The 14,312-nt window shown below is 25.7% G+C and overlaps 2 protein-coding genes across 9 annotated transcripts in view; both read left to right on the top strand.

The window, feature by feature from the left end:
• Positions 1-21: 21 nt before the first annotated feature.
• LOC100867035 (polycomb protein Sfmbt) lies at positions 22-10,218 on the top strand. 6 transcript variants are annotated; one of them, XM_086913501.1, is made up of 12 exons: positions 1,584-1,720; positions 2,229-2,408; positions 2,498-2,557; positions 2,940-3,208; positions 3,315-3,549; positions 3,636-3,835; positions 3,907-4,101; positions 4,265-4,529; positions 4,639-5,375; positions 5,529-5,784; positions 6,119-6,468; positions 6,628-10,218. In XM_086913501.1, exons 3-12 carry the CDS (start codon positions 2,539-2,541, stop codon positions 6,955-6,957), a joined length of 2,856 nt encoding a protein of 951 aa, XP_086769627.1. In that variant the 5' UTR covers positions 1,584-1,720; positions 2,229-2,408; positions 2,498-2,538; the 3' UTR covers positions 6,958-10,218. The 6 variants fall into 6 exon arrangements, 5 of the variants coding, with proteins under 5 accessions (XP_086769625.1, XP_086769627.1, XP_086769626.1 ...); XM_086913500.1 differs by having other exon boundaries at positions 2,916-3,208; XM_086913499.1 differs by lacking the exon at positions 2,498-2,557 and having other exon boundaries at positions 22-1,720; positions 2,328-2,408.
• A 1,915-nt stretch (positions 10,219-12,133) lies between these two features.
• The window catches only part of crp (transcription factor cropped), a 139,469-nt gene continuing 137,290 nt past the window's right edge, over positions 12,134-14,312 (top strand). For 2 of the 3 annotated variants that reach the window (XM_086913381.1, XM_086913379.1), the window contains exon 1: positions 12,134-12,479. In XM_086913381.1, the coding sequence (XP_086769507.1) occupies positions 12,397-12,479 (83 nt within the window). In that variant the 5' untranslated portion in view covers positions 12,134-12,396. The remainder of the gene's footprint in view (positions 12,480-14,312) is intronic. The other variant, XM_086913380.1, reaches the window with a different exon arrangement.

Raw genomic sequence — 14,312 nt, 5'->3', positions numbered from 1 at the left:
TATTGTTTGCTATCTATATTGATTAACAAATCGAGTCTTTAGAACTAACCAAATAGTTTGACAGATATTACAATTTTAAATATTGAATATATGAAACAAAATATAAAATATTTATAAAATATACTAATCTTTATCGATATAAATTTTGCTATATATTTAATTTTCATGAAAATGATTTGTGTGTGTCAATTTATATTAACATTAATAACAAATAATTCCACGAAATTTGTGAAAATATAGTTTTATCAGAATTTTAAAAGTTATCGTTTTTTTTTAAATTTTGATTATGTGATTTTATTTATTCGATAATTTATTGTGTTAAATAATGTATATAATAAAATATAATATATATAATTATTTTTTTATATAAATTTATATATAAAGTATATATTATATATATATATAAAATAATATATTTATATCAATTTCTATAAAAAAAAAATCATTTTTCAATTATATATTTCTAACATATTGATTATTTTGATTTTAAAATTTAGAAATCAAACATTATAATGTTTAAACTCTTTTTTTAAATGTTTTTATAGATTTGTACATAAAATCTGAAAATTAGGTCATTTATTGTCTGAATTTAATGATTTAAAAATTATTTACGTGTAGAGTGTCGCATTTTTGTGAATTATATGACATATTAAATCTTTTTATTCAATTTGATCCATGATTTAATAAAAATCTCAGTGTACAATTGAAAAATTTCATATGATGCAATTAGTATTATAATATATAATTATTTATTCAATAAAAAATATATATTATCATAAATAATATACAAATTTATTGTTAATTTAATATAAATTAAATTAAAATTTAATTCTCAATCATTATAAAATGGCAATATTAGAACATAATTTAATTTAAATTGATGATAATATATTTTGAATTCTTTATTTAAATGAATTTGAATTTGATACTGACTATTGTTTAATCATATATTAGATAAAATTCCAATATGAGATTAGATAAATTGTAAAAATTTTTTTACAAATATAGATAAAATTTTTGTAATTCATATAATTTCATATTGGAATTTTATCTATGATTAAATAGAAATGTATGATTAAATAGTATATTAATATATGATTAAATAGAAAGTTACAATTTTTTTAAATTATTAAGTTATACATTAACTTTTTTAATTATTATTTTTGAATTCTGGATATCAAAATTTATAAAAACATAAAAATTCAAAATTTTTTATGACTTTTTCTAAAATTTAATTAAATTATATATATAATAATAATAATTATTATTATATTATTATTACAAATAATAGTTATTATTATTATATAAATACATAAATGATTTTATGTAAGATTTAATGTATTAAATAGTATATGAAATATTAAAAAAAAATAGCAGAGAAACAAAGATATATTATTTTATTAAAATTAATATATAAGCAAATTAAATAGAAATAAATTATATTTTGAATAGTAAATTAACCTTTTTTATTTTTAATATAAAAAAACTTAGATATAATAATACATTTTCAGATAAAAAGATAATATATATATATATATATATGTAATATTTAATGTGACTAATTTTTCAAAAACAAATCACTTATTATAGTAATGAATAGTTTACTAATTTTTATTATAATAATAGCTATTTTTAAAGGAAGATATCATTTAATCATAAATCACAGATGGATGAAGATTTAAGGAAAAAATGAAAACAAGAATTTTAATCATTTTCATTGGTATGATAAAAATTATTATAATAATATTATTTCTTAAAACTATTTATAAATTATAAACTGTATACGTTTAAGATAATTATGAATAAATTTGATTAGATTTATTATAAACTAATTTTATCTTTACATATTAATTTGAATTTATTGTTTAAATGATTGTTATAAATGATATTATAAAATGATAAAAAAATATATTTAATTTCAGAAAAGAATACAACTTTAAACAAAATTTATCTTCTATTAAATGTTATATAATTATGTAGATAGTAATGAAATTACAATTTAATATTAATATTAATATTATTAATTATACTAATAAAATTATTTTAATATTTCTTTTTAATATTTTAATATACTATTATTAAATTATTAGATTTTAATTTTAATTATGTGATTTATTATTGATGTAAGTAATTAGTAATTATATTTAAATTTATAATTTTCTTTTATGAAATTTATGAATTTTAAATTAAATAATTGTTGATATATTTTGATCATATTTTTTTCTTAGATTCTTTATATTAGATTTTTGATATGAAATAATAAGAAGTGAAGAATTAAAATTTCGTTTATACCGCCCAGTTTGTGTAATAACAATGATTCATATCAGATGGCGTTGCAATTTGTACATCACTTGAATATACAGGAGTTTTCTGGCTCTGCTTTGTCATGGACATGCAAGCTTCTAATGGTTCGTACTTGTTTTCCTACGCTATGTGATATGTTCGCGCGTTAAATTACATCGTAATTTATGATCTTGGGATTGAATACTTTACACAGGATATGGTGTATCTTCAAAGAGAATCTTCTTCTTTTGAGACATGTTTCCCAGTGGAAAAGGTTGAATAAATGTTGATTTTCAAAGCTTCGGCGTCGCTTTGAGAAATAAATCATATTGAATTTTTTTTTTTTTACATTTTATATTATATAGAATAGATTTAAACAGTATTATCAATTTAAAAAACTGTTTTTGTATTATATATTATATAATGTATTGTCGTTAAATTTTGTATATACTAAGAATCGTCTTACCTATTAAGTATCTTAATTTCATTAAATTTATTATATTTATATAAAATAATTTGTTTCATGTTGAAATGTTATTATTTCAATTATAATAATTCGTTATTTGATACTAAAAAATATTAATGTACATAATCTGTCTAAAAGTAATATTTTAATCATTATGTGAATATAGGAATGGATATTTGTATGAATTCAGTGTATGCTTCCATCCCTGGATTACCGGAATTAGGGATGGTATGGATGGGAGATATGATGGTACATGGAGAACCAACACATGAACTTATGTTGGATCCACGTCAAGCTGAAAGTCCATTCTTTTCTCATGGTTCAAATCCATATGAAGATATTAGGAATCATCAAATTGCACCTACAACTATGGTACGATACCTACCACCTCAGTTTCCTAATGAATGTTCAGAACCTGATGAAGCTATGGAAGCTGTTGATGCCCAAGAAATACAACAGGTAAATTTAATTTCTTAAAATATGATATGCATGTATATTGAACTTACAATATATATATAATATGAAAGTTTTATAATATAAAAGTTTATTTATTATTATTTTCTAGGAATATGATTCACAATCTGAAAGGCAAGAAATGACAGAATATTTGACATTAGAGGATTATATGGGTGATGAAGAACGGGAACAAGTTGTAAACAATGCAGCAACACAAACTACTCAGGACAATCGTAATAGAAAAATAAAACCTATAAAACATCCTGGATTGGTTTTAAAGACACCAATTGCATATCAACCACATACAGATTTAAATTTTATTCCCATTCGTAAGGATGGTATAGGTAAAACATAGGATTTAATACATTATATTTTAATATACATTTTAAATATAAATAGAAATTATGTATCATAAATTATTTTTTTATAGCTGTTTGTGAAAAATGTGGTGCTATTGGTGTAAAGCATGCATTTTACACCAAAGAACGTCGATTTTGCAGTAGAGCATGTGCAAGATCTTCAGAACATACTGCTCCTACTGCTGATTCTACATATAGTCCATCTCATTCAATAGAAGCACCTACATCTCTAAATTCATCATCTCCAAATGAATCTAAAGTAATGAAAAATGTAAGTAGTAATTTCTGTAAGTTTGTAATTGTAATTTAAAAAAATTATATAATATCTTTTAAATTTTTTAGACTGTAGTGAAAGAAGAAACAGATATAAAAGAATCTTCTGAACTTGAAAAAGAAAAAGTTATATCTGAATTAGTAATGCCAGAGGATTTACCTGTAAGAAGAAAAAGAACTGCTGAAATGGCAGGCTCTTACGATTGGACTCCTCAATTAATTGAACCTGGATTTTGTGCTGCTCCAGTATCTTGCTTTAAACATGTTAGTGTTCTACTCAATATTAAAATGATTTATATATATATATATATAAAATTCATAATTTATCTTTTATAATTCTTAATTTGTATGTTTTGCAATGTTTTTCTATTATATTTTATGTATCTTTCAATTTTTTATGAATTTTATTTAAATATTTATATTTTAGGCACCTATATCAGAAATATGGGATAATATCACAGTTGGCATGAAAGTAGAAGTAGAAAATACTGATTGTGATGAAGTATGTGAAGCTTTTCCAGATTCTTTTTGGGTTGCTACTGTATTACGTATATCTGGATATAGAGCTTTGTTAAGGTATGAAGGTTTTGGACTTAATGCTGACAAAGATTTTTGGGTATCATTGTGCTCGAATGATATACATCCAGTAGGTTGGTGTGCAACAATTGGCAAACCTCTTATTCCACCTAATAGTAAGTAGATATCTTTTATAAAATATATTTTTTCACTAATGTTTTCTTTTCTTTTATTTTCTTTTTTTTTTTTTTGTAAAATAATAATAAATTAACAATTTTTTTTCAGCAATTGCTAATAAGTACAAAGACTGGAAAGATTTTCTAATGAGACGATTAACAGGTGCAAGAACACTGCCAACTAATTTTTATAATAAAGTTAATGATAGTATGAAGTCGCGTTTTAGATGTGGACTTCATTTAGAAGTAGTAGATAAAAATAGAATCTCACAAGTAAAAGTAGCAACAATACAAAAAATTGTGGGTAAACGACTACATGTACGATATTATGATTCACCACCCGAAGATAATGGTTTTTGGTGCCACGAAGATTCTCCGCTTATACATCCTGTTGGTTGGGCTAAACGTATAGGACAAACATTGGATGCATATCCTGAATATTTAGAGCGTGTATCAAAATCAAAATTGTGTGAAGATGATGCAACTGAAGATCTTTTCTATGTGCCAAAGAACCATCATGTACATCTTGGATATACATTTCGAGAAGGAATGAAAGTAGAAGCTATTGATCCTCTTAATCTTTCTGCCATATGTGCAGCAACAGTTATGCAAGTTTTAAAAGAGGATTATATAATGATCCGCATAGATAGTTATGATGAAGATGCAAGTGGTGCTGATTGGTTTTGCTATCATTCATGTTCACCTTGTATCTTTCCAATTGGATTTTGTTCTCAACATGGATTACCACTTACACCACCAAAGGGTTATGATCCTACTACATTTACATGGGATGCATATTTAACAGAGACAAATACTATACCTGCTCCTGTGCAGTTATTTAATAGGGTAATTACAGAAACAATTTTAATAATAAAAGATAAATTTTTTTTAATAAGATTTTTATATAAATAAACATTTATATATCATAAATTATTGTATTTTTATATTTTGTATTTGTTTATAAATTTATTTTTAGATAAATAGAAATTTTTATTATAGGAAATACCTCAACATGGATTTATTGAAGGAATGAGACTCGAAGCTGCTGATTTAATGGATCCTAGATTAGTTTGTGTTGCTACTATTACTAGGGTAATTGGAAGGTTATTAAGAGTACACTTTGATGGTTGGGAGGATGAATATGATCAATGGTTAGATTGTCAGAGTCCTGACATTTATCCAGTTGGATGGTGTGATCTTGTTGATCATAAATTAGAAGGGCCCCGTGTACTCAATAAAAACACTAGTCCTACTGGTAAATATTCTTTTCATATTCTGATATTCTAATTTAGCTCAAAACTGATTTTTTATTTTGGTTTTTTATTTTTTGATTTTTTTCTATATAATAGTCATAATTTATGCTATATATAATATGTGCAATTATACTTTGTATAATTATTTTTATATGTAAGATATTTTTCTATATGAATTGTAATATATTTTAAATATAATAAATATAAATTTTAAAGAATTTTTTAATTATAATAATTGTGATAAATTATAAATTAAAATGATAAATGATTTAAATATTCATTAATATTTGAATATATTTATTTTATTTTATTTTATTTTTTTTTTTTTTTTTTTAGTAAAATCACCAAGAGGCCTTAAACGTAAAGCTAAGAGAAAATTGAAGAAAAGCAACAAAGTATCTTGCGCGAAAAACATTCTACCTCGGCACAGTGAACGTATTAGCATGGCTCGCGAACGCGAACGCGAAGTTGAGCCTGCTCAAGGAATAAAAATTGAAAGAGAATGTGATTTGGAAAGTCTACCAGAACAAAGAAATAGGGAACCAGAACCAGCTGAAGAGCCAGCTGGACCTGATCAAACTTTACCTAGTCCTACTACTGGACAAGGTCAAGCATTAAATGATACTCAAAGTGAGATACAAAGTCCTCCACCACCAAAAGAACGAACTGCAACATCATATATTAATGTGAGTATGATTTATTTTTTATTTTGCTTACATATTTAGAAATTTTTAAAAAATTATCAATAAATTTTTTTATTGAGATATATCTATTAAATATAATATCAAAATCTTATTTAATAAACATTTTTAAATATAAATTTTTAAAATAATTTTTTTTCATAGGTAACATCTGCCTCTAGCAAATACATCCCAAGGCTAGCAGATGGTGTTCAAAAAAGTTCTGAATCTGGTGACTTAGTGCCATCTGAGTGGAATGTGTTTGACGTTGCACAATTTCTTCGTGTTAACGATTGTGCAACGTATTGCGATAATTTTAGTAAACGTAAAATAGATGGAAAAACTCTATTGACACTTACTAAGGACCAAATAATAGACCTTACAGGTTTTAAAGTTGGGCCTTCTTTAAAAATATATGATCTTATTCAACAATTGAAAATCAAAGTGAATCCAGCTCAGGAAAGGTTGAAATTAGGATTGAAAAAATTATTATAACAAAGATAGTACATAGTTAATACCATGAATAAGTTCCATCATTGCATACAAATAAACATGGATTTACAGGTAAGGCATGTAGATGCAAATAATTAAAATTCATGTTTCATAATGGTTATATACAGTGTTTGTTATATGCTTTATTATTAATATATATATATTTGTATATGTATATATATGTATATATGTATGTACATGTGTATATATATATATATATATATATATATATATATATATATATATATATATATATATATATATACACACATATATATATACAGGATGTTCGAATGAAATACATAAATTTAAGGAATAATTTTAAAAACTGTGAAACAAATGTAAAAGTTGATATGCAAAAATGTCTGGTAAAATTTATTTTTTAAATTACAAGCAAATTAATTTTGCACTAGATAAAGCGAGATGGAAATAGAGTATGACAAAAATAGAACAATTTCACTTTATGCTTTTTTTAGTACAAAATTAAATTATTTATAACTTGAAAAATAAGCTTTCTTCAACAATTTCTTCAAAAATTTTTGCACATTAATGTTTGTATTTATTTAAGCCTCTAAAATTATCCCTTAAATTTTCTATCTATTTTGTCCAAACATCTTGTATAAATATATGTATAAATAAATATATATACACATATGTATCAAAATTACTAAAAGAGATTTTACTCTCTCATCAATATTAATTTGAATAGCATTCATTTAAAAAAAGAAAGAGATTCATTAAGAAAAAGAGGGAAATTAAGAAAATTAATTATTTTGTTTTGAAATTACATAAATAATTTAAAATTGAGAGAAAGAAAGAGATTTTATTAAAAAATATTTTATAAAACATTTTCTCTTCCAAAAATTTATGTTCAAGATTATCTGAAAATTAAATAGATAAATTTTCTTAATAAATAGCAGAAACACTGTAATATTAAATATATTATTTCTTCCTACATTAAAATAAAATACAATAGCTATTTCAATGCATCCAAATAAATGAATTCTAAAATGAAAAGATTTATATAAATTCATAATTTTATGCAGTTTGACTTTTTAACTTAATATTCTAACAATCTGATAGAAAAATAAAATGAAAATTCGTATTTATATTTATGTAAATTGTTATCTAAAATATTAAGAGGAAATCTGTCATGTTGCATTTACATATTTTGATGTATTAGAAGTTATTTTATTATTCTAGCAATTTTTTACTTTTTCACGACGCCGTTATTTGTAAATCCATGCTTTCACGTTGCACTAAATTGATTGCAGATGCATGAACCACATTTAAAAAAATGCTAATATATTTAAGAATTTTTTTTAAACAAACAGAAAGTTAAAGAATGTAATTTAAAACAAAAATTTTAGGAGTAAATCAACAAAAATATATGAGAAATAAAAATATAGTAAAATGAATCATAAAGTACAAATAACTTCTTGAATATCAATTCATTACAGTTTCAATCATATTTGCCTTAATCATATAATTCGCAATATTAAAATAGTTTTATGTATTTTAATAAATTTGTTGATTTACTCTTTATTGTAATCAAGAGCCACACATGCGTATGTACATAATTAAATAAAAAGAAATGGTCAACTTCTAATCAATCTTGTAAATATAGCATTTAGCACAGTATTAGGTTTAGCTACTTTTTTTGAAAAAGAATGAAGAGATAACCACAGTATAAAAAAAGCATAATTGTTAGAAAGTGGTTGATGCATTTGTATAACAAATATTGTATCTATATGTAGCTTTATAATCATTACAGTAAATCAAACCAGTCGAGCAAAGTCTGAGACTAATTTGCCTTAGGCTCCTTATATGCTATTTTTAGTATGATAGAGTAACATTAGTTACTCTCTTTATTTATTCAATATTTTGGAATCTCATGAGATACCAATTTAATTTGGTTCCAAACATTTTCTTAGCAGTTAATTGATAAAATATTAGATTCAAAACATATAAATGATCATCTAGATCTTATAGTCACGATCATACCAGAATTTGAATTGAAGTACAGCAAAGTATTTTCTTTTGTTATGATAATGAGCGATTTTACATTAGCAATGTAAAAATTTATTAATTCGGAGAATATTATATAGATATATCTGCTGAAGAAAAAATAATGTTTTCTTAAATCATTGTGTACAAATTGGGAGGCATTATAAATAGTATTACAATTAGAAACATACAAAGGATTTGGATTTTGTTTAAAATATATTAATCACACATAACTGTGAGTACAAAAAAATAAAACAATATCAATTACAAATTAAAAAACAAAAATAACAGATTTCTATGTGTTATATCAATCATTTTTCGTTTGAAAACAAAATAACGTCCAGTATAAAATTAGTATAAAAACTAATATAACAATTTTAATCTTTTCAGAGAAAAGCAATGTCTAATTTAAAAATATGAAAATATTTAAAAAAAAAAAACATTTTTCTTTTTAAAAATTGTTTTATAATAATTAGATAATTTAAGATATGCAAACGCACTAATAATGGAAAATTAAATGATACGTGTATTTATGCAATTTTTTTACACGAAACATTGAGCATTTAAATAATACTACATACTAATTAAAATAAAATTGAAAAAAGTCTAAATGTGCACTTCTCTTTTTGAACGAAAATATTTTTTACTCAGTCAAATAATACTGAGTAAATAGCTGTCTTATAATATAGTAGTAAAAATGCTTCATGATTTCATACTTGCATACATGTCATTCCCCATTCACATTAAGAACATTTAAAGATTTAAGATTAAAATAAGATTTATATTTTTAAAATTGCAAATATAAAATTTAAGTTTAAAAAAATCATTTTCCGGATTAATGAATGAAACGAAATAAGAATAAGAAACGAAAAAATTGTTATTTTCATTTTAAACATTTAAGGCGTATTCATAGTTATCTCTTTCTAAATTATAATTGTATGCAATTTTTATTTTATATGGTGTAAAATATTAATATAAATGAATATTAAATAATAACTATGAATACAGTCTCTAAATATTATTTTTAGCTTATATCAGAATATAAAAGAAATATAATTTAATCGACAGTATTTATCGATAGGTTTGAAAGTGAGAATATCTTTATTTCCTCTTTTTATTTGTAAGTTCATGACTTCTATATTTTTTTTTATACAATTAAAGAGAGATTGATTAAAAATAAATGTTTTTCATATATTGTAAAAAAATTTGCAAATGATGAAAGTACATTGTTTATATTAAATCATCTGAGTATTTATATTTCGGTTGTCGTTCCGTTATTTTTAGCATGTGCAATAATTGACCGTTAGATGGCAGTAGCTACACGATTTTTGAGAACTTATTGATTTAAATAACAAAATTAATGAAATTTCTCTGAAAAAATTGTTTAAAAAAATATTTTAACAAAAATTTACTTGAATTCTATTATAAAGAATCAATTATAATAATTAAACTATGTATTTAAACACTTTTAAAAATTATTAATTTTCAGTAAATAATCAAAGCAGATAAAATTCATGAAGTACTTAAATATATGTGGTGTTCTGAAAGTTTATTATTTTTATACTTATATTATTATATACTTATTTTTTTATACTTATTATTTTTTGCATATTATTAAAAAATACATTTTAAAAAATAATCAATTTATAAATGAAATGTATTAAAATTATTTAAAATCATATCATATAATATGAATTAAAAATTTAATATTATTTAATCAAAAAACATATATATATATATTTATATATCTAATAAACATGATGAAATATATAAATCTAGATATTTAGATTCGTAGTTTTAAAACATGAAAACTAAATATTAATTTAATGATAAAATTACATATAAATATATAAATATTACTAATAAATATAATATAAAATTTTTTTATTTATTACTTCATTTTACATACGTATTTTTCGTCAATCATCTTAAAACATATTTATATAAAAATAAGCAAGATAATCCACTTAGGATATCTATATCATATATATATATATATATATATATATATATATAAAGAAGCAACGAATTTTTATTATAGTTTCGTATCATGTAACATTGCGCAGAGAACTTGATGAAGGACCAGGATAAAAGGTTGTGTGCGCGCGCGTCATGGATGTACAGATGACTTAACGTAGTATATGTGCGTTTACTCGCGAAGTGGGGGAAGTGGGGGAGACTGGCGTATTCTATGGGCGGGGCCTCTGCCAGCTGGCAGATGTTTCCCGCGCGGCCGCACCATTCCTCTAGCGTAAACCTACGCGACATGAAAGTAGTCCCTTCTATCGCGTTAAATATTTCTAACAATAGCTCGCTAAGAAGTATCTAGATATACCAGTGATCTGTTGTAAAGCAGTAGGTAGCCTGTTTACAACTACCTGCAGAAAACTGTGGAAACGCAATATGAAACCAAAGATGAGCTGGTGTGGGATTGGTCCAAAGAGAGTCATTGTCCAGGGCAGAGTACGATGTAGAGTTCACCCTAACCGCGTCCATTAAACTTTTCGCGAGTGCCTTGAAAATGGTTTTCGAGCGTTTAATACCGTGAATCTTTGTGCACGTCTGCAATTGTGTACCTGCAAATGTTACTATTGTGTTTTATCAGAATAGAAAATCGAGACAACGAATTTTATTACGCATTCGATTATATTTTCATTTATATAGTTTCACTACTACAGTGTGTGAGTGATATTTCCATCGATAAAGCATCCTGGATAATAATATTTAGTATGTGTCACGTGATGGTTTTGTCGGCATATATGTACAAAATTATCTTATAAATCGCGATGATGTTTATAGGACGATTTATTTGAAATGTAGTACTATTTTATGGAATATTGGACATTATCAATTCATATTTTAAATCTTCTAGTGAAATTTAAGTACTTTGTTAATATTCTTATTTATGCGTATTGATATTAATTCCACTGAACAAATATATACGATTAATTGAAGATATGTTAAAGTGCATACACGATAAAAATAAGTTGTATTAAAAATTGAACGTGTTTGACAACATTTAAAATTTGCAAAGATTTTGTACAAATACAGAGTGACGCATATTTATAAAAGAGAGAAAGGGGCACTGAATGGACCATAAATGGTGACGGCCCTGAAGCCGGTGGCGGAGTGATTCGTGGTACTCTGTGGGGGCCCTCAGCTGTTTCCCGCCAAAGATCGCCATTACAAAACGCGTTCGGGCGTTGTGTGTGCGCCGCGCGGAGTGGCTGTTCCGTGGACGAATCTCGGTGCGTGCCACCGTGGTTTAAAAAATTAATTAACGAGTTCCGGAGAATCCGCGTCATAGGCGTGAGGTGTGCGCGTCATTTTTGTGGAGTGTGCGAGAAAAGCCCGTCGTCTTTTCGCTGCCGCGACGACGGTTGCTGGGACGTGGAATCGCGCGGCGGGATTCTCAGTGTTGCGGACTAACGAGATATGTCAGTGTTTGGTAGTGAGGATCGAATTCTACTTGAAGAAATTGTTGAAACCACCGAGGAACAAGAAACTAATTTGTGCGGGTAAGTTTTTCATAGATTAAACGATTTAAACTAAGCGTGAAAATTTTGAAGTAATCGGAATGTGCAAATGCACACACGGCCATGTGTCGACTCTGAAAATTCGTGTGAGTTACATACGCGTTCGCGTGTACGTCAGCAATATATAGTGTATATAGCAGTTCAGTTTGACATGCCACGTCATTTCTGATTTTAAATATATGGTATAGCGTTTTCTTCGCGAATTCAATAGCTAAGATGACACAAATTTATTGGTAAAGGAAGGCTTGTCCTCCTTATCAAATCATGCCAATTGCGACTGTAATAATGTCTATCACCTTCTCGTTCTATTCGCCATCATGTCGATACCATCGCTAACATCGTCATCACTGTCGACGTCGCGGTGTCATTGGCAAGTCTCGGTAATCGTGACACGGATAAAACGTGTACACAATACAAACAAAATCCTAGTCTCGATAGCCAGCTGTCGTGAAGCCGGCCGGCCGGCCGGCCGGCATAATAGTCTTCATCTTCTATGTGATGCAATTAGACGAGATTATTTCATTCGATTCATAATAAATTTTTTTTTTATTTTTATTTTAATTTTTCTAGTATCATATTTATTATATACGTGTTAATCGGAAGAATATTATTTATTTTGAATTTATATTGAAGATGTGTCAAACGCATATACCATCGTTCACGCCCAAACAAGCATGGCGCGAGAATCATACTTTAATAACTATTTTTTAGCAATAATAAATATACAATTATTTAAATTCAATCGTAGATTTGAAAATGATTAAATTTTATTTTTTTATTACTTCTTTTTCATTATTTATAATATCATAATAATTTAAATAATGTTTTATAATATTTTATTCAATTAATTTTTTTATTATTTCCAATATTCTTGGATAGTCTATTATATCATATTTAGTAAAAATTGTAATGTATTAGAAATTTAATGTTAATTGTTAAAATAGATAGGTATTGCTATTAGTTGTTTATCATTATTTAAATAATTACAGTTATTTAAACAATTAAAATTTAAAAAGCATATATGCAGTATATACCATAATAACATTTATATTCAGACTTTGTATATATTGTATGTATATATTATTTTGTTTTTTTCATAACACAATACTGCTTCTGTCTCTTTCGATCATTTTTCCGTCATGAATTCGTCAATCAACAAAAGTTTCAAAAAATTTTTATAATATACGATTCTTCACAAATTTTTGTTTACTAACGATAGAATAGATGTGGTTTTTGGTTTTTTTTTTTTATATCACTCAAGATAAATGAGAATGTTAGAATTTGAAAAAAGAAGTATTTTACTAAAATAAAGACGGAATAAAGGAAAAAAAAGACGAAAGGACGAGGAAAGCGAGTTCCTTTGTATACGGCCGAGTGACCGACAGACCGGCCAGGGTATACTACGTGCGTTACGTAAAGCCACGTTTGTTGCACAATAATGGGTCTCTATAAATAACTCGAAGCATGCCGCATCGGCGCGACTTCTTGTTTACATACGCTCATCACCGTGCTGCATTACGTTCACTCATACGGGGATGTTTCGATTTATCGTGCCTAGCTTCGTATGCCTACCATTCGGCTACAATCTATCTCACGTATAGACGTGAAATTCACGAACATTGAAACCGTTGACTACTTGTCGATATTACGTATGTAGTTGGTCTCGTATGCTTTCTTTATTCGTCTGGTTTGTTGTTTGACGTGCACGCGATAACGCGTAGGTAATACGTAAAACTATTACTCTTCGCATATATGGTGTAAAGGAACGCTGTACAGTGTACGCCATAATTGATAGAGCTTGAATGAAGCAGTCGC

Source organism: Apis florea, unplaced genomic scaffold (genome assembly GCF_048593485.1).
Source record: "Apis florea isolate Af1SG1 unplaced genomic scaffold, ASM4859348v1 contig_3496_pilon, whole genome shotgun sequence".
Taxonomy (NCBI): Eukaryota; Metazoa; Arthropoda; class Insecta; order Hymenoptera; family Apidae; genus Apis; species Apis florea.
Note: the sequence above shows the minus strand (reverse complement) of the source record. Positions and strands in the feature narration are given on the sequence as shown.

Coding starts and splice junctions, on each gene's coding strand:
- LOC100867035 (XM_086913499.1), top strand. CDS start 1,690: ATGAAAACAAGAATTTTAATCATTTTCATTG. Junction 3,209..3,314: donor ATGCCCAAGAAATACAACAG/GTAAATTTAATT, acceptor ATTATTTTCTAG/GAATATGATTCACAATCTGA. Junction 4,102..4,264: donor CAGTATCTTGCTTTAAACAT/GTTAGTGTTCTA, acceptor TTTATATTTTAG/GCACCTATATCAGAAATATG.